This window comes from Kryptolebias marmoratus, linkage group LG13 (genome assembly GCF_001649575.2).
Source record: "Kryptolebias marmoratus isolate JLee-2015 linkage group LG13, ASM164957v2, whole genome shotgun sequence".
Classification (NCBI taxonomy): Eukaryota; Metazoa; Chordata; class Actinopteri; order Cyprinodontiformes; family Rivulidae; genus Kryptolebias; species Kryptolebias marmoratus.
In genome coordinates, this window is record NC_051442.1 from 3157906 (window position 1) to 3181608 (window position 23703).

The 23703-nt window shown below is 41.1% G+C and overlaps 2 protein-coding genes and 1 long non-coding RNA gene across 15 annotated transcripts in view; 1 reads left to right on the forward strand and 2 right to left on the reverse strand.

Annotated features, from left to right (window-relative positions):
• LOC108248145 (zinc finger protein OZF-like) overlaps nt 1-9266 on the reverse strand; it is a 25934-nt gene extending 16668 nt beyond the window's left edge. For 2 of the 7 annotated variants that reach the window (XR_005233919.1, XM_037978958.1), the window contains exons 1-3: nt 4875-9266; nt 3169-3375; nt 2438-2692 (exon numbers count right to left, since the gene is read on the reverse strand). Coding sequence is in view for 6 of the 7 variants with exons in the window: in XM_037978958.1 (XP_037834886.1) it covers nt 2438-2692; nt 3169-3375; nt 4875-5001 (589 nt within the window). In the remaining variant the exon portion in view is untranslated. The remainder of the gene's footprint in view (nt 1-2437; nt 2693-3168; nt 3376-4874) is intronic. The other 5 variants (XM_037978957.1, XM_037978956.1, XM_037978961.1 and 2 more) reach the window with 4 other exon arrangements.
• Nucleotides 9267-9346: 80 nt separating this feature from the next.
• Nucleotides 9347-11983, reverse strand: LOC119617587. Its single transcript, XR_005233920.1, has 3 exons — nt 11655-11983; nt 9544-9660; nt 9347-9357 (listed from the first exon to the last, which is right to left on the reverse strand). It is a non-coding gene; the product is annotated as an uncharacterized LOC119617587 (long non-coding RNA).
• Nucleotides 9591-23669, forward strand: LOC108248143 (glycerophosphodiester phosphodiesterase domain-containing protein 5). Of its 7 annotated transcripts, none has more exons than XM_037978955.1 (16): nt 9591-9724; nt 15069-15271; nt 15849-15952; nt 16815-16908; nt 17186-17245; nt 18148-18246; nt 18316-18409; nt 18840-18985; nt 19844-19926; nt 20078-20228; nt 20984-21241; nt 21849-22006; nt 22090-22237; nt 23078-23160; nt 23242-23324; nt 23425-23669. In XM_037978955.1, exons 2-16 carry the CDS (start codon nt 15110-15112, stop codon nt 23520-23522), a joined length of 1821 nt encoding a protein of 606 aa, XP_037834883.1. In that variant the 5' UTR covers nt 9591-9724; nt 15069-15109; the 3' UTR covers nt 23523-23669. The 7 variants fall into 7 exon arrangements, with proteins under 7 accessions (XP_037834883.1, XP_024866476.1, XP_024866477.1 ...); XM_025010710.2 differs by lacking the exon at nt 9591-9724 and adding an exon at nt 11283-11405; XM_025010713.2 differs by lacking the exon at nt 9591-9724 and adding an exon at nt 11283-11405 and having other exon boundaries at nt 21020-21241.
• Nucleotides 23670-23703: the final 34 nt, after the last annotated feature.

Below are 23703 nucleotides of genomic sequence, written 5' to 3' on the forward strand. Positions count from 1 at the left end.
TAGGACCACATCATCTGCAAAAAGCAGAGATGCGATCCTAAGGCCACCAAAACAGATCCCCTCAACACCTTGGCTGCGCCTAGAAATTCTGTCCATAAACGTTATGAACAGAATCGGTGACAAAGGGCAACCTTGGCGGAGTCCAACTCTCACCGGAAACGAGTCCGACTTATTGCCGGCAATGCGGACCAAGCTCTGACACCGGTCCTACAGGGACCTAACAGCCCGTATCAAAGGGCCCGGTACCCCATACTCCCGGAGTACCCCCACAAGTTTCCCCAAGGGACACAGTCGAACGCCTTCTCCAAGTCCACAAAACATGTAGACTGGTTGGGTGAACTCCCATGCACCTTCAAGGACCCTGCTGAGGGTACAGAGCTAGTCCAGTGTTCCACGACCAGGACGAAAACCACACTGCTCTTCCTGAATCCAAGCTTCGACTATCCGACGGACCCTCCTCTCCAGAACCCCCGAATAGACCTTACCAGGGAGGCTTAAGAGTGCGATCCCTGTGTAGTTGGATATATACAGACAAATGTAAATGGTAAATACCAACACCTAGTGTGTCAGCTACCTCAGTGCTAGCGTGAAAAAATGATCCTTAAAATCAGGGTAAATAAATAAATAAAGGCACAAGAAGTTTGACACAGAAGGCTTCAAAGTTTGCAATTTAAAACCTACTGGGCCTGCTATACAGCCACCCCTCACCTCTTCTTACAAACTGTGAAAACCAGGATCACAAAGCTTTTCTACACAGCTGAATTAAGATAAACAAAAATAAACAGTGAACCTGCTTCTAGAGGACAGAGGTGAGCGCCTTTGACCAACACATTCTTCATCTGCACCCTGTACCTATCCCAGACCCATGAACTGTTATGTTCTGGTACAAATATATCTACCATTACACCTCTAACATATACAAGTTATTTACTGTAAATAAAAACTACTGCAAGTATGGACAACAACATTCCACACCACACATACTATTATATAAACCCTAGAGTTTTTCAGTTTGATTTCTGTAAATGCTATATGGACTGTATTTACATAGAGCCTTTCTAACCAACCAGGCAACTCAAAGCTTTTTACAACATAATCTGTGCCCTCATCCACTCGCACAGCACTCTACTACACCTCAACAAAACTAACCTGAATCCATCGACCTATAGAGTCTAATCAGTGCTTTAGATCACATTCATGCACAGATGGAGCACACATCAGAAGCAGTGAGGGGTTCAGTGCCTTGCCCAGGGACACTTCAACATGTAGCATACTGGTAGCATCGAACCTCCAGCTGTCTTGTTACAGGATTACTGCTCTAACCACCGAGCCACAGCTGCCTGTATTAAATCTTAGGTGTCCTGAGAAGCAGACTTAATATTCACAGATAAACTGTTGATCCCTCTTGTGTGGATTCTCATGTGTTTGCTTACAGTTGACTTGTCTCTAAATGCTCGTCCGCAAACATCACAAGCAAATGGTTTCTGTCCTGTGTGGATTCTCATGTGGGTGTCCAATTGCAACTTTTGTCCAAACTTGTGTCCACAAATGACACAAGCAAATGGTTTCTGACTTGTGTGCATTCTCATGTGAGTGTTTAAATTTGACCTATGTCCAAAACTTTGTCCGCAAACATCACAAACAAATGGTTTCTGTCCTGTGTGGATTCTCATGTGTGTGTTTAAATTTGACTTTTGTCGAAACCTTTGTCCACAAATATCACAAGCAAATGGTTTCTGTCCTGTGTGAATTACCATGTGTCTATTTAAATGAAATCGTTGTCCAAATTTTTGTCCACAAATATCACATGCAAATGGTTTCTGTCCTGTGTGGACTCCCATGTGTCTATTTAAATGAAATCTGTGTCCAAATTTTTGTCCACAAACATCACATGCAAAAGGTTTCTGTCCTGTGTGGATTTTCATGTGTTTGTTTAAATATGACTTCTCTCCAAATTTATGTCCACAAACATTACAAGCAAATGGTTTCTCTCCTGTGTGGATTCTCATGTGTGCAGTTAGATATTTTCTGTTAAATGTTTTTCCACAGACACCACAACTAAATGATTTCTGTTTTGACTGGATTTTCTTGCTTGAGATTCCACTTTTCTTGTGGAGAAATTGTCTCCCACACTCAGAGAAGCTGCAAGATTTATTGACAGTGTTTACACCTGACTCAGGAGCCCTGCTCTCCTTCAAGTCTTTGTCACTGTCTTCAGGTTCTGATCCAGAGTCTGATAGGTCTTTCAGCTGAGGGTCAGGATCATTCACATCCTCGTCATCTTCATCATCCTCACTGACTTCAGTCTCTGAAGAGCTGAAATCATCTTCATAAGTATTTTTGTCTATGTTCCAGGTAGTTTCTGCTACTTCACAGTCCTCTTCATCAACTGCTGCTTTTATCTGGTCAGCTGAGCTGCTGGTTGGAGGATCTCCATCTTCCACCTGGTGCTGATGAAGCTGTGAGAACACAGGTTTCTCCTCATCATCCTCACTCTTCAAAGGAACTTCAGTGAAGTTGTCATCAGCCTCCACCTTCACATTGAGCTGCTCTACATCCAGGCTGGTCCACAGCTCCTCCTCTTCGTCCTTTATGATGAGGGTCTCTATGTCCTGCTGGTCCACACCAGGCCTCCATTCTTCAGGAGCTTCTTCTTTAATCAGCACCGTCTGCTGAACATCTGCAGGGAACACTGAAACACACGAACACGAAGGACAGTTATAACTTTGTATTCACACGTGCATCACTTGTGTTATTCCTGAGTTCACTGATCAACTCAAAACTACATCTCATCCTTATCCCTGCACCCATCCCAGATCTATGAACTGTGATGGTCCGGTACAAATACAAGTTCCACTACACCTCCAACATTAACACATATAATACTATATTTGTAAACTTCTGCATATAGGTTAAACAATTTTTAAACCACACAAAGTCTTTAAAAATAAATCCTGCAGCTGTTCAGCCTGAAAAGTCCTTTAACTGAGAATCAGGATCATTCACATCCTCATCATCATCCTCACTGACTTCAGTCTCTGCTCCTCCACAATCCTCTCCACCAGCTGCTGCTTTCATCTGGTCAGCTGATCTGCTGGTTGAAAGATCTCCATCTTTCACCTGGTGCTGATGAAGCTGAGAGAAAAATATTCTCCTCATCATACTCACTCCCTAAAGGAACTGTAGTGAAGGAGAACTTGGTGTCATCAGCCTCCACCTTCACATTGAGCTGCTCTACATCCAGACTGGTCCGCAGCTCCTCCTCTTCCTCCTTTATGATGAGGGTCTCTGGGTCCTGCACGTCCACACCAGGCCTCCATTCTTCAGGAGCTTCTTCTTTAATCAGCACCGTCTGCTGAACATCTGCAGGGAACACTGAAACACACGAACATGAAGGACAGTTATAACTTCATATTCACACATGCATCACTTGTGTTATTCCTGAGTTCACTGATCGACTCAAAACTACATCTAATGCTGGATGTCAGAAAAACTGCTGAGACTGAATCCAAATAAGACAGAAGACCTCATGATTGACTCTCAGACGATGGTAAAATATATATAAAGCTTTCAGTCGATTCTTTGAAGGAACAAATTAAATGTTTTGCAACGAATCCTCTAAACTTGTTGTAGCTGTTTACGAGCTTAGAGAAAATGGAAAAATATGGACATAACAGGAGGCCTTTGAGGCTTTTTATTTTTTTCGCCTCATCTTGCAAACGTGGAATGATTACACAACATACGACTGTAAAGATTTTTAAGAATAACAATTTGAAGCTCAAGACTGAATTTATTCTGGACTTTCTCTAATTCACACAGGGTCAAACATGCATGTGTGCAGTGATGGGCCGTTTGAAGCTCAATCTCCGGTGCATGTATCAAAAAACAACAACACAGTGTTTCAGAAGCACTGTGTCTGAGTTTGATTCATTTGGCCGAGTGACGTGATCGAAGACGTCAGAAGCGTCAAAAGCTTTAAAACACATGACTGCTGTGGTCCCTTATTCAAAGATATGTCAGTAAGTAAATTATTGGAGAGATTTGTGGTGTTTTGGTGGCAATATTTACAAAAATACTATACAAAGAAATATATACCTTCAGAAAAACAGTATGAACACAAGTAACAATATTATCTCACGATAAACAGACTGCCTAAAACATATTGCCATGAATGCAGAAAACTTGCTGCGTAATCATGTCTAACTTCCATGTGATGTAAAACAGACATGAGTTTTTTGATCTGCTATGTTTAAAAATGTCAAAAAAATCCTAAGCAAAGGGGCAACATGCCATGCACATGTTTAAACAAGTTTAGTCATCAAATAACAATAATTTTATCTGTTCACACACAAAAATCTATGTTTAAAACTGCACAAAAACAGCCCCATATCAGAAAGAAATGTCACATGATATTAAACAACTGTCAGTTGTATTGAAAAGGCAACCACAATGATCAGTTTATTTCAGGTTGGAGATTTAAGATGATCTTTACACTTTTGGCCACCAAATCTCACCAAAGAGGATTTTGCTGAAAAAGAATAAATCAATTAACACTTTCACTACATGTGATGGTCAAACGAAATACATTGATGGCCTTCTTTATACATCTGGTGATTCAATATGAGTAATTTCTAATGCTGTTTGTAAAACCAATCTATACATATTAATATAGATATATATGTTTACACTCAGCAGAAGGTTACAAGGTTTGTACACATCGACAAAATGGTCTTCATTAAATGGTGGAGGTGAAAAGTGGTGAAGCTACGACAGCACATGATCCACACGTTCCTCTGGAGATGCTAAGTCACTTAGCTACAAAAACCTGCAGCTAACATCATCACACTTAATAGGAGGAATCTAAATATACAAACCTAATCTGTGCAGACAAACTCTGGGGTTCAAATCCGCATTCGGGATTTCGTTTTGTTGCATTTTGTCTTTTAAACGACACCGTTCCTCTTCATAACCTGGGCCTGTTTCTTCCAGAAACCCAGACATTTCTTCCACTGCTGCTGCCGCTTCCAGTCGTTGTTCAGCCCGCTGTCTCCAAATCTCTGTTAGCTTTCGATTATCTAAAGTTTCCTTTAACGGTTACTGAGCCGTTACAGCTGAGCACGACTCAGGATGGGGAAACTGATGCAAATGTGACAGAAATTGGACACATCGCTTACAATTAAGGCAGAACAGTTTCAACTTTGTAGCTTCGGTTGCAAATGAATGTTGTATTTCCGGTTTCACTCTTCTTCTGCTGTTGTTTCGGTGGTAATATTTGCTCAGCAGCGACACCAACCGTTTAAGAGAAGAACTGCAGCGAGTGCAGCTCGTCTGAAGGACAGAAAAGTCGACAGAGGCTCTGTCTGCGGACATCATAGACACTAGAACAGATATTATTAGGTCTGTGGCCAAGACATTGAAGGTGTTGAACAAAGACGTAACAACAGATACACGCCATATTGACTGGCTGAGCCTGTTGGCAGATACGTCAGCAGGTCCGCCATATTGGAAGGAGAGACATCAGCCAGTAAAACCATTCAAGGGAAGGAAGGAGCTGTGGTTTCAGCACGATTATTAACAGATGGTAAAGGGTTCCTGTTCATGAACATAGTTTTTTATTTTATTTACATGTTTATTTTTTTACATGATGTGAAAACATTTTTAGTCTCCGGTGATGACCAGGTTTGGTGTCAAGAAAAGGAACCAGGAAGGACAGATGGTGGATGATGGAAATGGCTTTAGTCAAAGCCAACCATAATTTGAAGCTTTTTTCTGTCACAATTTTAATTAAAATTTAATGTTAATAACTTCTTACAAATGCATTTGAATTATGACACTGTTTAAAAAAAATACTGAACATTTGGCAGAGTTTGAGTCAGAAAATCTACACTTAATCACATTCTTGTTTTCAGAAATAACACACATTTCACATTTAGAATCTTATTGACATTATATGTGACAAAAAACTAAATAAAAATAACGTATAGTGGTCCACTTCAATAACTACCATCCCACCTGACACCACCGCACCATTACTTTATAATTATTAAGCACTTAGTAAAATATCTGCCACATTAATGCAGAGCTGTAATTCTGCAGAAAGTTGTAACAGTTAAACAAATTAAAGTAGTTTTGTCCATCCATAAAAATGAAAACTAATACCCAAAAACTATGTAAAACAAGTAAAACCCCAATTAAAACCACTGAAAACTTCACAGTTAATAAACAAAAACCACCAAACCTGTGTTCTTTCATTTTATTTGTGTTAAAATAATAAAGTAAAATAAGCGTTGATGGAATATTGATTTATGTTTGACTTTAAAACAATTAAAGCGCTGTTAAATAATTTTAAAATGTCAGTTTTTATGTATTTATTACGCTAAATATGACTTTTATCTCGTGGCGATGGTGCGGTTATGTTTTAATTAGAGATAGTTTGATAACACTTTGTGTCGTTGAGCGAGTTATTAAAAATACACACATTTAGATAGTTTACATTTGGTGGTCTTCCAGCATTTATCTCTCATGTTGTGAGAGGCAACAATTACATTTAACACAAAATGTTGTGCTTTTATTCGTCTCTTCATATGAAAAATAAACAAACTGTTACATATTTGGTCAAAATTGGTAGGAGAAACGTGTGTAAAAGCAAACAAACAAATAAAACCATCAGGTGATGCTTTGAGGAATGTAAAACAGGAAGCATATTATTTTTATGACTTGGTGATAATTTGACTAGTTTTTAAGCTCAAGTTTAACAATTTTTGCTCTCTTGTGTAAGACTGATCAGTGTGTCACGTTCAGAAGAGTAAATAAATGAATCAAAGTGCAATACCCAGGTCGATAAGAGAATAAACGACTGAAGAGGCTGAAAAACCTTCAACTGGTTAGCTGGATTTCCTAACCTGCTAGCTTCTAAACAAAACCCCAAAGTATGTTTTTAAGGCATCAAATGGTTGTCGTTGTTAAAACAAATATGTTTTATTGCTGCTTGTGGACTGTGGAGAGATTTGTAATGTTGTAAAGCACAGCAGTTAGATTATTTTCTAGCTGTAAATTTTTGCCTGTCAATCAGCTGCAGGGTTGCCAGATAGGAAATGACGAAACATCGTTCTGTCGCTTCAGAATTATCTTAATTTGACCCAAAGTATGGTGTGTGCCGAGTGACGGGGCGCTTTCTGATTGGCTGGTTGGATCGGACAAGGTTGGTTTTTGGTGCCCGGAAATGACAAAACTATTGTTTGAAAAACTATTTGTTGTCTATCATATAGACCCTAAAACTATCACATGAACACAGTAGTTATCGTTTATTTGGCAACGCTGATCAGCTGTTGCCATGTGAACGTTCACTATGAGTTTTTAACTTTAAAAGAGAAAATATGTAAAGAAATACTTTTTTTTTCCATAAATTTTATTTAGAATAAAATAATATGAACATTTCAAATTTCATCTACCATGGTTAGAATATATATATTTCAAAAAAAAACTTTTAAATGTATCTTATAACTGCTGATACTTCAGTTTTTGGATTAATTTTTCCTTCTCTTCAATAATTTAATTAATAATTTGATCCAGCATATAGTCTTTTTACCGAAACATAGTTTTTATACTGGCAAAAACTCATACAAATAAATATAAATATTCATACAAACTGAACTGAACTGTTCCCAGAATCTATAAATCAGTGAGAGTTAACCTGCTTTGACATCATAATTAGGAGTACTGACTGTTATATTTGTGCCTTTTATGTTATTACTTTAACCCAAGTAACTTTATGTAATTAGGTGATTTTGGTACTTCATAGTTTTGTAATTTATTCTGTAACTTTTGGACCTTCAACCCACTGAAATCAAGAAAATACACTGGACTACACTGATGGCGAGGCGAGAGTCTCGGGCGCCATGTTGCTAAGTGCTACTTGTATCACTATGTGCCGTTCACATATCGAAGCCAGACATTGTTAACGCCTTGAACGTGCTGTATGCTGTGTTATCAGAGCAAAAATGCAAAATAAATCCTTTAGTCACTTAAATAAACAGATATTAAGCATATCCCGAAAACAGGAGTTAAGATTATTCTGTAACGATCCTCCCATCACACCCGGTCAAGAATGAGAAAAGACCCAGAGAGCTACCTTATAATAAATTTACCAAGTGCTGTAGTAATTCTATCCAGACCAGAACCTAATTACTCTTTGAGGAATTAAATATTTAACCTGCCTGCTAGTCTAACCAGAGCTCTGCTACCAGTCTCTGTAGTTAACAGCACTTAGAAAACTTTAACTTAAAAAAATATTATTTTCTTCTCATAATTCTGGAAATACTTAGGCCTTATATAACATGTACTTCAATATTTATACATGGATAACTGAGCTGTTGTCTACACTAATTCCCTGTTTAGCATATAAATTTTACCTATAAAATAGGTAAAACAGGTTTGTATACTAATAAATATCATTCATATATTTTCAGTTAGTTGATATATGTCTACCTTGGTTTGCAGTCTGGATTATACTATTTATATATTAGTATTTCCATAAAAAAAATAATAATACCACATTCTTTGATGTGCAGGATTTGCTAATTATAAAATTAATGGCAAAACACTAGGCTTCTTGGATGAGTTTAGTTTTATTTTTTACTCAGATATTTATGGTCTGCTAAGGATGCCCACGTAGCACCTACCAAGATGGCGGCACAAACTCTCACCTCGTTAGCATTACCTGTGCTGCCAAGGGCCGCAGATGAAAATGAGCCTGTGTGGTTAAACCCGGCACATTCACACGATGTGCTTTTAAAAACACGGTTTAAAAAAACCCCTCTACATTCATGTTCAGACGCAGCAGCTTTGTGGTTCCTCACACGAAGCAGTGGTTCCTAAAGTTGGGTCGAGACCCGACTGCAAGTCATGAAATAACAAGTGAGGAGTTTTAGGACGATTTCTAGAATTTAAAAAAAAAACTAAAAACTTTTACAGTTGCTTAGGCTGTTTGTGCTAATTGGAATGGTATTGTTTTTTTTAGTTTACTTGTAATACTTAGTGGCAAGGTAGAATAGTGCATACAGAGTTTCTTAAATACTGCATATTCTGCAGTAAAAGTCACACGAGTCCAAGGATTCTGGACTCGGCCCGTGACGTCCTACCTGAACTTTCAGTCATCGTGTGCATCAAAAACACAAGTACAAACCCTGTGTGTGTACTGGAATCCTTCAACAACACAGATGGGAGGGGAAAAAAAAAAAGCTCGTAAACAAACGCGACCCTTTTAAAACTACTGTGTCTTCCGTTTCTGCGCAGCGGAGCTTTTCCCGGAGAGGAAAGGAACGATCTTCTCGAACAGCAGGATGCAGCTCGCCATCCCTGCAGACACACAGGAAGTTGTTTTAACGGGCAGAGGCTGAACAACCCGAGCTGTTTGCAGACATTCGTTCTGCACTGGCTGCTTTATTCTGGCAAACCTGTTATTACTACTAGATGAGATGATAACCCCACATTCTTCACTTTCAAAGTTAAATCTGCTCTGCCTCCGGGTTCATCGTGCCTCACCTAAAACAGGTCCCAGCCAGTAAATGAAGACATACTCCAGGTATGTGTGGCCGCTGCAGGGGAACTGGACGGAAAAGGCCAGGGCGGGGTTAAAAACAGCTCCTGATGTCCCTCCCCCTGCACAGAAAGAACGGAAATAAGCAACAGCGTTGGGGTCATTAGGGACAGTGTCCCTTCTGCTGTAAGTAAACTCAAAAACTCAGTTTTACGACCTAAACTTTCTTTATAGTTTCTTAATGTAGATAGGATTTTACAAAAATGGCTACAACTCAATCAGTTTCACAAATATTGACCTAAAAGTGATATGCCACAATATCCTGTGAGACTGAGCATAATGTTAATTTCCAAAACGTCCACATCCTTTCTCAACGTAAGATGATCTCAGGCTAAAAGGCGGCGGGCGATATGCACTCGCCTTTTGAAGAGAACGACAAGCTTGTGTGATGTTTGGCTTGGATTCAAGAACTTGTTAGTGACTATTACTTGAGTTGAAAGAAAGAAAAAAGCAAAACGAGACACTGGATGTGGGCACATAGAGGCTGTCGGACAAAAATCGACAGAAATATTATATGTCAGGCTTTGATACGATGTGCAGATGATTACATTTTCTTTAAATTAAAGGCCAATTATTGAAGCCATATTATGTTTTTTAGTGTGACTGCTGAGTCAGCATCCTCAGTTGTTTTCCTGTTTACAGTTTCTTTTTTTTGCAAATTATTTCATCTTACTTTGTGCTAATTTTAACCATTCATGCATCAAAACGTTCAGCTTGATCGGGAGTAGTGTGCTCCGACTTTTGGGCTTTTGAAACTTTTATACGTCTTAAAACGTTGATGCCGTTTTCCTTTCTGCTGCTCCCTTCTGCGGGGATCGCCACAGCGAGAGATTCGGAGACTGTTTTACACCTGACGCAACCTGGGCTCAAACCTGCAGCCTCAGGATTATGAGACCACTTTCAAAACATTTACCTTAATTAAAAAAAAAGTTGCTCAAGGAAATAAATTAAAATCTCATCAGTTCCCTTTGAGATGTGCTTCAGCTAACTGTCTGTTTTTGTCTTCTTATGCTACTTTTTTATGAACCATTCTGCTACAATTTCTTTTAGCTACTGTTCTGTTTCTTTTAGTTTTTAGCTACTATTTTGCAGATTCTAGATCTAGCATCAGTTTTGCCGTTTAAGCTACAATTTCGCTAATATTAGCATTTGTTGGTCCAATTTCAACTGGTGCTATTCTGTTTTGCAGATTTTACCTTTAGCTTCTGTTTTGCCACTTTTGGCTACTTTAGCTACCATTCAGCTGCTAATTTAGTTAACGTTATGTTAATTTTAGCTACAGTTTTGCCATTATTAGCACGTTTTTGCTATTTCTAGACCCTATCCTTTCAGCTTTCATGCTCCTTTAATTGTGAAATTCAGATTTCTGAAGTTACTTTAAATGACTTCCGGTTCAAAGTTTGGGTTCTAATTAGCCGCCAATTAACACACCTGCGTAAACCGCCGCGGTGATGACCGCAGCCAAGAAGGGAGCTCTGAGTTTGTCCTCGAGTTTGTGCGCGTGCATGACCGCAGCCTGGACCGTGAAAGCGCAGGCCAGCTCGGCAGCCGCAGCCTCCAGAACTGTCCCACCGAGAGGGTCGAAACAACGGAACCCGAACCTCTGGTGCCGGAGGTGCATGTCGGACAAACCCAGCGACCACACGGAGGCTGCGAAGAACCGCGCGGCGACCGCGGCTCCGAACTGGAACGCTATGAGGACTGCCGCCGCGGTGCCGCTCCTGCTGCCGCGGCAGACGCTCTCCAGAGCCGCGTTGGGGTTACACGTCGCTTCCCGAAAAGTTAACAAGTGGATAACCGTGATGGCGTAAGTGAGAGCCAGGCTCGTCGAGGGGTCCAGCCGGGCCGTCTGAGTCAGAAGTTTGAGTTCGTGCGTGCAGCAGCAGAGCTGGAAGGTGGACACGGTTTCTAGCGGGTAAATCCGATAAGCTCCGCGGAAGAGGCGCGCTGCCGCCCGGCGCGTCGCCTCGCAGAGCAGCACCGCGGCTGCCAGCACCGCCAGGGAAGCCCACAGGTCAATCATGTCCCCGTTTCTACCTCCTCTGACGGTACAAACCGTTCCTGCTGATTAAAACCGCTTCATGCACATTCCCTCCGCGGCTGTCGGTGTTGAAGTCCAGTTGATCCACGCTGCCGCGGCTGCGTCAAAGCGCCCGCTTCGAAACAGGAGGCAGAGCTGCCGAGCCTTCAAAATAAAAGCATCAACGACTAATTAGGCGACCAAAAAAAAAAAGTTAAAATCGAAAAATGCTGTTTAAATTCTCAAAGCAGTTTTCTTCAGCTAGTTGTTTTTTATTTTAACAAAAAGCTGTTATATCTTCCAAAGCAGACTGTGTGTGCTGTTGGAAATGTTTTTATAATAGTTTCACAACACAAAATTATTCTAACAAGAGGCTTATGTTTAACTCATGAGCTGTGCTGTTGTTTTTTTTAAAAAAAATTCCTAAATTAACAAAATCTACCACCTAAGACTTCAAAAAATGCTCTGTTTATTTTAATTTATTTTGGTCTCGTCAGATGAAGGGAAAACCCAATTTTAATAATTTCATTTATATATTTTTTTAACTAAAAGCAATTTTGGTATTCCGGCTGTAACTCAATTTCATTAAAGAATCTTCTAAAACGTTTAAAATTTTCAGCTTTATCATGTGTTTTTAAGTGTCTAAGTCATATTTTTTGAATTTGAATATCCCATCAGTAAGCTGCTTTTATTCTTAAGGTTTAACCGGAAATCGGATCAACACAGCCCAATATTTGACACTTGACCTTGTTTTTGAGGCAGAACTTATAGCTGGAGAGTAACTGAGAGGCTCAGTGTAGGGTCAGAAATTGCAAATAATGCAGTTTGAACATTTTTTACATTAGATAAAATCAACGGGATGCATGTTGATGTAACCTAAAGGAAATAAATTGTCCTAAAATAAAAAATAAATTGGGTTTTACTAAAGGTGGGGATGTTTTTGACGCGTAACACAAATAATTCCACTTGCCATGAACTCATCAGTTTGCTCATATTTTGGGCAGAACGACTGATTTGGATTTAAAATCTACGAAAAACAAAAGCAGAATCATGGATTGTGGGATCTCCATCAGATCAGAAGTACGAAATGGATTTTTATGTAAACAAACAAGTTTCCTGTGGGAGGAGAAGTTAAAACCCAAAAGGACCGTGACACTGAACCTGGTCGAGTGTCTTTGAAAGGCACAGTGTGTAGAGCTGTGCTGTGTCGGCCATCTTTACTCCTTTTGACTCCAAAGGTCGGATGTGCCGCCATTAATTACTGTCTGATAGTTTTATTGAAATCTGTCCACTTTTCTAACAGCTGCAGGAACGACGTACAGCAATAATCACGTAAATCGATGTCAGTCCATAGATATTAAATCTTGTACTCTGCGAACAATGAGGTCCAAGTATTTATTTTTGTTTTTAGGGTATTTATTCGGTAGTCTAAAAGGTGTACAAAAAGAAGGAAAGTTGGGTTTTTTTGGGATCACATGGTTACTGAAACCTGAAGGAAAATGTCTGACGGGTCAAGGATGACGCCTGTTGATTTCAAGGTCACGGGGTCAAAGGTCAAGGTCACAGGTGACCTTGTTAGAACCTTGTTTGACGCAGCAGACAGTTTTCCATTTATACCTCCGCCGAGGAGGTTACGTTTTCATTCGTTTCAGTCTGTTGGCAGGATTACTTAAAAACCAGTGAACGGATTTAGATGAACTTTTCTGTTAAAGTTGGGGTTGTCACAACAAACAGGTGATTTGAGTTTCGGTCAAAGGTCACAGGTGATCACACTATAAATGACTTTTATTTATTCATTTATATATTTACCCTATGGTCTTGGCGGAGGTTTGCGCTCTCGGTGCTTCTGGGATTTTCCATTTAATTTCTTTTAAGGTTATAATTCTTGGATGTGAAGTTGAAGCAGACTTTGCTGCAGCTGGAAAGAAGGGAGAAAAGGTTTTATTCGTGGAGTTGTGCCAGATTTTAATTTTATCCAACAAGTCTAAAAGTTCAAGTCCTGCAAACCTCCTGCAGTGAATGTTTAATTAAAATGTCTTTTTAAAAAGGACATCTAATCTGTTATTGCTGCTTTATCGTTAGCTGATATCCTCCTGGACTCGGCTGCCGGTGTGTTTGTGTCACCATGGCAACGAGGAGCAGAGCACTTCCGGTTGACTTTCAAAATAAAGCTGCGTTCCCCGCTTCCTCCTAATAAGTCTTGTTTGTAATCTTAAATTGACGCACATCGGTCGTTTAAAAGCGAACTAAAACGCTTCTTTGTCTTTATCTGCGTGTCCCAGGAAGTTTAAGGTTGTAACCGGGCCGAACTCAACCGTCCTCGGAATGTTTGGTTTCCGGTTTGTGTTCGGGTAACTTCGTCGGTGTTCGGGTAACTTCGTGGATCTTCGTCAGCCGAGCTGCTCCGGGAGGTAACCGAGGAAAAAAGCTCCGAACTGCGGCTTTGTTTTGAGCCATTCACTGGGAGCCTGGAGGTAGGAGAACCGGCTCGACATCTGCAAATAAACCGGAATAAAATTAAAAACCTAAACTTAAAACAAATCATAATAAAAAGCCGCTCAATAGAGCTCGTATTTTTTCCATTAAATACAGAGTTTATTGCGCTTCCGGTCGTTTTGTTTAATATTTAAGCTCCGGGCGCAAGAAAGCGTCACTAAACGAAATTATAATTATCTAAAAAGTTAGCTGATTATGTAAAAGCAGGATTAATCAACTCAACAGAACTCTGTTTATCCCATTTATCACTGGGACACGTGTGGGGGTTTTCTGTCTGTTGGCAAAATATCACAGAAACCACCAGACGAATTTTAATGAAACTTTCAGAAAGTTATTAATGGATGCACCTCTGCAGCTGATAAAATATTTGGAGTCCAACCTTATTGAAGATGGCTGCTACGGTTAATGTACGTTAGCAAACTCAAAATGTCTATATGTAGGTGAATTTTGCAGACACTGAGCTAAAAGTTAGCTGGGAGTCATTCACAACACAAAGTCCAAGCGCTATTGGATCATGTGAAATCTCGCACAAAATCTCATGATAAGCAGAACGGTAGCTAAAAGCATAAGAAGTGTGGATGAAAAATAAAATTGTTACGGATTCCAAAGAATATTTCATAGTTGGTCATTATGTTACGGAAGGATCATTACAGACTTGTGGCTTTAAATGTGTCATGCCCAAAATATAATATATTAAAATAAATATGGCTCCATCCATGGGTAACAGAGCAAAACTTGGGTCGATTGATTGGCTGTGTTCGAATCATGGGCCATCAAGCAAATATATGCTTCCTGTTTTATTACTCTTGGCCACAACTTCCTCAGATATTTTATTCTCTTTATTTCACTTTCAGAAAGTCCACCTCAGAAGACAAAAACAGAGAAGCAGATTTCACACACAGCTGCCTTCATTGTTTAGTGTTCTGTGCCTGTGGTGGCGTTTCTGTGTTTCAGGTGCGAGCAGGATGGCGGTCGCGTGGCGGTGCGTCTGAGCGATGACGTCCACGGTCTCCCGGCTGCTGATTGGCCTTCGCACCAAAGTGCTGCGGCGCCAGGAGCATCAGCGGTTTGTGTCGTGCCTGACGGCCCTGTACAGCTGCCGGTGGCGACGCAGCGAGAGGAGCGACGTTCGGCCGGGCAGCTGCTGCTGCAGCAAGGTCGGACAGCTGCGAACATCTGGGTGACCCGCTGACCTCCAGGGGGCGGGAGGCGCCGCTGCTAACGTGCACCTGAACTCATCAGTGCTGACTTTTCCAAATTAAACTAAAGTTAAATAAGAAAATGTATCAAAACGTATATAAATGCAGTCTTATTTTAGTTTGTATTTGCAACAAAATTAAATTTAAATTAGAAATGAAAACAGTTTTAATGCAGCATGAGTTATCGGAACTAAATAGGCTACCATTTAATCCTTTATGGAGAAGAGATTAACGCAGGTGAATTTAATAAATGTGGAGAAAAGGCACAGGTGGTTATTTTTTTATTAGTTATTAGGATTTCAGCTTTCTGATCAACTTCGGTTTGAGCTGTTTTAATTTATGTTGGTTTCAGGAGCCTCGTTAGTTAAATTGAGTTTCAGTTAAAAGACAGAAATGACCTTAAAGGCAGAGTTTTTGTCACAAATGAGCAAAAGTCTTTTTCTGTTTGAGGTCCTCGTTTATCATGAAGGTATAAAACAGAAATCTTCCTTCGTGAGCAGAAACTGTTTGACGTTTTGGTTTTTGACGCCGACAGGTGGAGGGCGCCTCCTTCGCTCTGATCGTCGCAGCTTTCTGCCTGACGTTGGTGTTTCTTTACTTCTGGGGACGAGCGGAGAACGACTACAACGACTTCGACTGGTGGGTTTGTTCAGCTTCACACACACACACACACACGAGCTCACCGATGGTTCCCGGGGTTGACGCTTTGTTCAGGTGTCTGTTTATTACCGGCCTCTCTCGGTGCATGTTTGTTCAGATTTTAGATTATGTCCACGCTCGTGTACTTGAAATAAATCAGCACAATTTAATGAACACTGGTTCACAATTTAGTTTGTAATTTTTTGTGCAAATTTTAACCATTCATAGATCTAAACGTTCAGCTTGATCAGGAATCTGACTTTTAATATTTAACTTTTAGACATCTTTGAATTATTCAGCTTTATTTGCAAAAATGCACATTAATCCTAGAAATATATGCAGAACTGCTCTGTTTGTCTTCTAGATCCTCGTTTTAGATTTTAGCTACGGTTTTGCTCATTTTAGCGCCTACCTGCAGGTGTTGGGGTACACGTCTAGTTAGATTTGACATTTTATTCAAAGTTGAGCAAAATTTGATCTCCTAAACCCTGCAGCTGTAAAAGTATTACAACACATAAAATATTTCCGTTCATGTTGCAGCTGAGTGATTCCCGGCTGAGCAGAAGAAACGTCAGATAAATGAATCTGTTTTTAAGGAATAGTTTATTTTATTTGTGTTTCTGGCTGTAAAATTCTGGCAGAGCTGCAGATCGACTCCGACTTGTTCAGGATTATCCATCTGAGGTTTCAGCTCACAAACTGCTTCCTTCTTGCAACACAAATGATTTACGACCATAAAAACATCGAACATCTGTTTGGGCTCTTCTAATCTGACGGGCTCATTCTGTTTAAGAGGAAAAAGTCTTTAAGTTTGAGCCTTTCTGTGGATCTCTAACACTCTGCCCTCTCTGTGGGTGTGAAGGTTTAACTTTGAAAACTTGGGTTTCTGGTTTCCCTGGTCTGTGGTGCTGCTGGTCGTCGCTGCGATCTTCTTCAGCTACATCTCCGTGCTCACGGTGAGGCACAAACACGTCCTCCTGTTCGTTTATTCACACCCACACCACAGTGCTGAGGCTTGTCACTTCTGTGAAATTTATTGGATTTTACAAAAACGTTTTCATCAGACTCCAAACAACAATAACACCGTGTAAGAATCCTCCTGAATTCTCTAAAATACGTAAAATGCATCAGTCTGTTTCAGTCTCTTCATCTAATTTGGTGTGAAACTTTGTTCTGGTTTAATTTTAGACTTTGCACAGGTCTTATCAGGTCCCGGTTTGTTTTTCTGTGCAGCTTCTGGCTGTGTGTTTACTGTCGGAGGCCCAGAAGCTTCATTTACACTGGAGTCACAAGGTAACTTCCTCCCTTTTTTTTAAGTTTTAGGAAATTCTGCGTAAATATATTCTATGTAAAACGACTCCCTCCTTTAATCCAACTATTTAATCTAGTTCTTAGCAGGTTTAAACATTAGAGAAATGCCTCAGAGTCACAACCGGACAAACTGTCAGTCTTTCTACAAAGAGAAATTATTCACATTCAAGACGGCTGCGGATCTTCCCAGGAGGGGACGTCTCAGCAGATTCACCCAGAGGTCAGACATATAATAATGCACAAGAAACGCCTCCCTGAAGCTGCCAGCGGTGGGGCGGGGGCTGACGGTCCACCGTGAACTCCTCTGTGGACCAAAGGATCCTGGAGTCAAACGTGAGGCCGCCTGTCCGACCAAACCGGGTCATGATGCAACAGGACGATGATCCCGAACACAGCAGCTAATCTGCAGCAGCCTCACTGAAACGTTGCAGAGGCGCGGTGGTTCGAGCTGTCGCCTCCCCAGTAAGAAGGTCGCAGGTTCGCTTCCCGCCCTGGAACCTTTACATGTCCTCCCTTTGTGCACACCTGGACGTGCTCCGGTTTCCCTCCACAGTCATACATGTTAGGTTCATTGGTAACTCTTAAGTTGTTCCTTTAGAGTGAGAGCATGAATGGTTGTCCCTGTGATGGACAGTAGACCTGTCTAGGGTGTCCCCCGTCTTCACCCTGAAAGGAGAAGCGGATAAAAAAGAGATGATTTACATTTATTTTATAACTCGTTAAAAAGCAGATGATCCTTTTTATATCCATAAAACTTTTCTTTTTTTGTCGTTTTTGTTCAGAAACTTAATTCTATTAACTGATCGTTATCAGACACAAGGAGCACAAACCCCTCGCTGCTGCTTCATTAAAAGCCTCCCTCTGAAATGTATTTTTGCTGTCAGGTCGGGATCCTGGTGACCCTGACGTTCTCGGTCGCCGCCACCGCCGTCCTGTCGGACCTGTGGGGTGAAGAATGGACCACGCTGCTGCTTTCCCTCCAGGTGAGTCCAGCTGCCCTCCATTGTTGTGTTTTCATCTCTAATCAGATGGTTTTTTCCTAACCCGGCCAGGTATCGGCGCCGTACCTTCACGTGGGAGGAGTCTTTGTGATGACATCACTGGCGTGGCCGGTAGCTCTGCACGTCTGTCGTATGACCTGCAGAGGTGAGCCGCACAGTTTTTCCCGCATATAAAAGCTGTGCTTGGGTTGAAACATTTTTGTGTGCATTATATAAACGAGGAGAACTAGCTGTAACTTTTTTCTTGGCAGAGAAAAGCCACTTTTGTTTTTGTTTACATTTGAAGACGAAAACAAATCTGACTTTGCTGTTCATGCAGGGTTTACGACGAGTTATGCTTTTATTTCTTATGAAGGTTCTAAAATGTCAGTTAATAAACTAAATTAGCATGTGTGAGAACATTTTATTACCTTTTTAAATGAAGCCAGATGAGTTATTTCTGCCTTTCTGGTCCTTATTTTAACCGTTGATTGTCCGATCTTGTTGGTTTTGAAAGACGTGAAGGATTTATGTTGGAGTGGAGCTGCTCTGGGATCAGTCCTTCCTCATGTTTTTGTCCTGGCTGTTTGTTTCAGTGAGGAAGGGTCTGATCCTGGCCCTGTACCTGGCCTTCCTGTTTGCCCTCTACTTGGTGCCCCTCGGTTTATATTCTCCTTGTATCAGAGAGAAGCGGACCCTGGGCCCAGCACCGGCCCTCATCGGTCACAGAGGAGCCCCGATGGTGAGCTGAGACGCCGTCTGCTCCGTCACACTCTGGAAAATACAAGTTTCGCTTTGCCTGCTTTTTATCTTAGTTCAGTGGTGTCCAATCCTGGTCCTGGAGGGCCACTATCCTGCATGTTTTAGGTGTTTCTCTGCTTTGACAGCTGATCTGAATGACTGAGAGATTAACAGGCTTCTGAGAGCAGAGAAACATCTAAAACATGCAGGCTGGTGGCCCTCCAGGACCAGGACTGGTCACCACTGTTTTAGGAGAAGAAACGAGTTTGTTAAAAGTGGCTCCACAAAGCAGAAACGCCTCATAAGTTTTTAGTTTGGCACAGTGGTTTAGTGGTTAGCACTGTTGCCTCACAGCAAAAAAGGTCCTGGGTTCAAGCCTTGGCTTGGAGTTGGGGTCTTTCTGTGTGGAGTTTATATTTTCTGCTCGTGTTTGCGAGAGTTTCCTCCCACAGTTTAAAAACATTCATGTTCGGCTTCCTTTAAAAAAGAGATCTGTGATCTCAGTGGGACTTTCCCGGTTAAATAACTGTTAGTTTGTTGTCTAATAAAAAGAACATTCTCACACCCAGGAAGCTCAAACCAGAGAACTTTAGTCCTATTTCTGTATTTCCTTTTGAAAATAAATGACAAACAGGACACTGTTTCCACAATGATTCAACTCGTCTAACGTTTCCTGTTCCAGGTACAATGTTTTCTTCATGTTTTAAACCGCAGCTCTTCCCATCAGAACAGTTTCGAATCAGAGCTCCTCTGAGAGCACAGCACTCCAAATATTTACACCGAAGCAACATTTTTTTCTGCATGTTTGGACTTCCTGCTGCATGAGAACGTTCTGGTTCTGTTGATCTCCGCTCCGCAGCTCGCTCCAGAAAACACGCTGATGTCGTTTGAGAAGGCGGTGGAAGCAGGAAGTGACGGTCTGGAGACGGATGTCACCATCAGGTCAGTTTGTGCTGTGGTAACTCATTTCTTCTGAAGGTTAAAATCTGAAAACCAATCAGACGTCTCCATCTTCAAGCTCCTCTGGTGGTAAAAAATCTGCAGCGTCCTTCATCCTCCTCTGAAGGTTCACGTTGCCGTTATGTGGTTGCAGTTTCGACGGCGTGCCCTTCCTGATGCACGACCGCACCCTGCGACGCACCACCAACGTCCACGAGGTTTTCCCCAACAGGACCACGAGCCCGGCTGCCATGTTCACCTGGAGCGAACTGCAGAGCCTGAACGCCGGGTCCTGGTTCCTCTCAGTGAGTCGGAAAGCTCCAAACAAACAGGACGGATTTAAGAAACCGGTCACTGTTGGGTAAAATGCAGATCAGATGCAGGGATTTAATTATTTACTAGGATGCTGAACGTTTCGAAATCAAGATGCTTTGTTGCCACGACTTTAACTCATGTTTTAAGTGAGCGTAGCTTTAATGACGGCGGTTTTTATCCTCTATAGGAAATGTTACACCTCTAAACACAGAAACAATCTTCTCATTCCAGAGTTTTCTTCGTTTTGGGAGTTTGGGACATTATGAGTTGCAGATTTTTTTAATAAATGTGGAGACAAAAAATGACAGCTTTCAGGTAAAAGGATGAAAAACCCAGAATAAAACCAACAATAGGCGCTAGCATTCACCATATTTTAGCTTTAAGGGCTAAAATGCTTAAATCTTCAGAGGATCTGTTCATGAACTTTAAAGTTTCGTGTGTTTTGCATCTGGATTTATTTTCAAAGAACTGTGTGAAATTTAGACCAAAGATAATGAAATGTTTTAACAGCTGAAACAGTTTTACTTTAGGACTTCAGATGTGAATCAAAACAATATTTTAAATTTTTTCCTTAAACTTCAATTTATTTAAACAATTTTGAGTATTTCTACACAATTTGTGTCAAACAGGGAAATGAGGGGAGATGTTTTTGCTGAAAAATTTGTTTTTGAGGCAAAGATTTTAGGAGGCAGAGCTGAAGCAACAACAGCCGAGCCGAAACTTCCTGACCAGAGTTATGTCACAGGAATCATTCCGGATCGATCTGATTTATCCCCGTCAGCACGATCCGTTCGGATCAGCTGCTTTGCTGGAGGAGGAGGAGCGACGGCGGGCGGGAAACCAGTCGGTCTGCAGCCTGCGGGCCTTCCTCCAGCTCGCGGCGTGGACGCACAAACTGGTGATCTTTGACCTCTACCAGCCGCCCAGAGGTCACCCGTACCGCCACAGCTGGATCCAACGCACACTGGAGGTCGTCCACGAGTCGACCATCGAGTCCTCGCAGGTGAGACGGAGGTCAGCCGTCCTGGGGATGACTCTCTGCTACTACCACACCCAGCTTTTAGCTCCAGATCTGTTAAAATGACTCCATTTTTGTGTTTGCTAAGGTTCACTAGCTGCGGTGGCCATCTTGAATCTTACGTAAATACACAAGTTACATGATCGCCTGCCTTTTATGTTTGTGGGAATGAACAAAACCAGAAAAAAAAATTAGACATTTTATCTGGAGTTTATGTTAAACAAAAAATATTTTGCTGCAGTAATTATTTCATAAGGATGATGCAAATGTTAGTCGTTTTATCTTGTAATTAAAAAATGATGTGCAAGGTTTTTTTTTCTTTTTTTTTTTTTTTTTTTTTTTTTTTTTTCCTCCAAAACAATCTGTAAAAAATATCTAACTTTTGTTCTTTTTGAACACATTGAAGCTAAATATTTTAGTCCGGACCAGGTTGATTCATGTCACAAATAAATCCGGGACACAATAAATATCAACGTAGATAAATTAATCTGACTTGTTTTTTTTAACCAGATTTAGAGCCCATAGTTGTATTGTTGGTACTTGATGATGAAGTGAGGATGTTACTGAGACAAACCTGTGTGTGTGTGTGTAGGTGCTGTGGCTGCCTTCAGAGCTGCGCTCTCTGGTTCAGGAAACCGATCCGGAGCTGCAGCAGACTTCAGGCAGTCGTCTCCCCCTGGAGGAGCTGCAGAGGAACAACATCAGTAAAGTCAATCTGCGCTACAGCTCCATGTCCGCCGAGCTCACCAGGTGTTTGTGTGGAATGTAAAGTTTGACAACTTGTTTTTTTTTTTTTGAGCTAACGTGACTTTTTCCCCCTCCCTTGTGTGCAGCGAGTACGCTGCAGCGAACATCTCCACCAACCTGTACGTGGTCAGCCAGGCGTGGCTCTACTCTCTGGCCTGGTGCTGTGGCGTCCACTCGGTCACCACCAACGCCCCCCAGCTGCTCAGGACCATGAGCTCCCCTCTGTTCCTCATGGTGAGTCCGATCACAAACACCGCCGTGCCGCTCCGATTCAGATGCTTTTATTGTGAAGGTCCACGTAGGAAAGAGTGTCATAAAAGCTGAATTAATCACATTTTGACACAGTTGTTTTGTTTAGGCCTTGTAACCCAGACCCGGCTCCAGAAGAATTTAACTTTATATTTTATAAAAATACATAATGTTTATGTAATCTTGCAACTGAAATAACCATATGTTCTTTATTTAGACAAAACAAATAATTTAAACAGTGACATGTAGTCACAAGGAAATGCTGAGAAATTGTGCTCAGGTTTTCATAAACAATATTTGCATAAATCTTAGAAAGTAGCACTGCATTATAATCATTGTTTAAAACACATTAACACCATGAACTTCTCCTGAAGAGAGGTGGAAATGTTTAAAAAAAAAATACAGAACATTTTTAACATTTACTTCTGTTGAACAAACCTGACGTGCAAATAAAGAAAACTCCATGCATCTTAAAAATTTTTGAACTCAATCAGATTTTCTGCCTCTCTGTAGTGAAAATGCATCCTTGAACAAACTCTTGAGTCAGGAATCCCTCATTTTAATCGTCTACAGCACCCTCTGCTGGTTGTCTTAAGTCACTACATCGCTTAAACTAATTTACATGGAGTTGAAATCTGTCTTGGGGGGCCGATAACTGAATGGCGCCGGGTCTGTTGTAGGATTTCTAAAGTTTGAAAATAAAGTTTTGAACAACTAATTTCAGCTGTAGTAGCTCGATGTAAAGTTTTATAGAATGTGCAAAGAGGAATGATCTCTTCAGATCGTTTTGTCACCATGTTGGGATGTTATTCTGTTTCCTCTCAGAGTCCGGACGAGTACAACCTGATGTGGATTCTGACGGATCTGATCTCCTCTGTGTTGATCTTCGTCATCTTCTCCTTCCACCGGTGAATCAAACGTTCTGATGCGGTCGCCTCACTCGTGTGGAATCTCAGAGCCCTCGCAGATCATTTTTATTTTAAACTCAGGTGGCGAGAGCGAGAACTCTCTTTCTGCTCGGCCAGTGAAATGACAACGGACGGCGGTGGCGTTTACTTCGAATTCAAAACGGGTAAATTTGAGCTTCTCGAAACATGTTTAAGATGTAACCTTTATACAGTTATTTTTAAAACGCTTGTAACAATCCCGACTTCTGTCTGTGGTCTCCTCAGAGATGGGGGACATCTGGTCCATCTCCAGGTCCCAGAAGATGTCCGGCCCGGTGACCGTCACGGATCAAACCACTAAAAATCAAATCTTCTCAGGTTAAAAAGCCTTAAAGTGACTATTTTTTTAAATTTTAGCTGTAAAATAGTCGTGTCTGTCTAAAGATGATGATTTTTAACTACTAATGTAACCAGGTTTGATCATTTCTACCATAAATATATATTAAAATTGTACACATTTCTAAAAACAAGTAGGAGCAGATAATGGCTTGAACCTGAACCAGT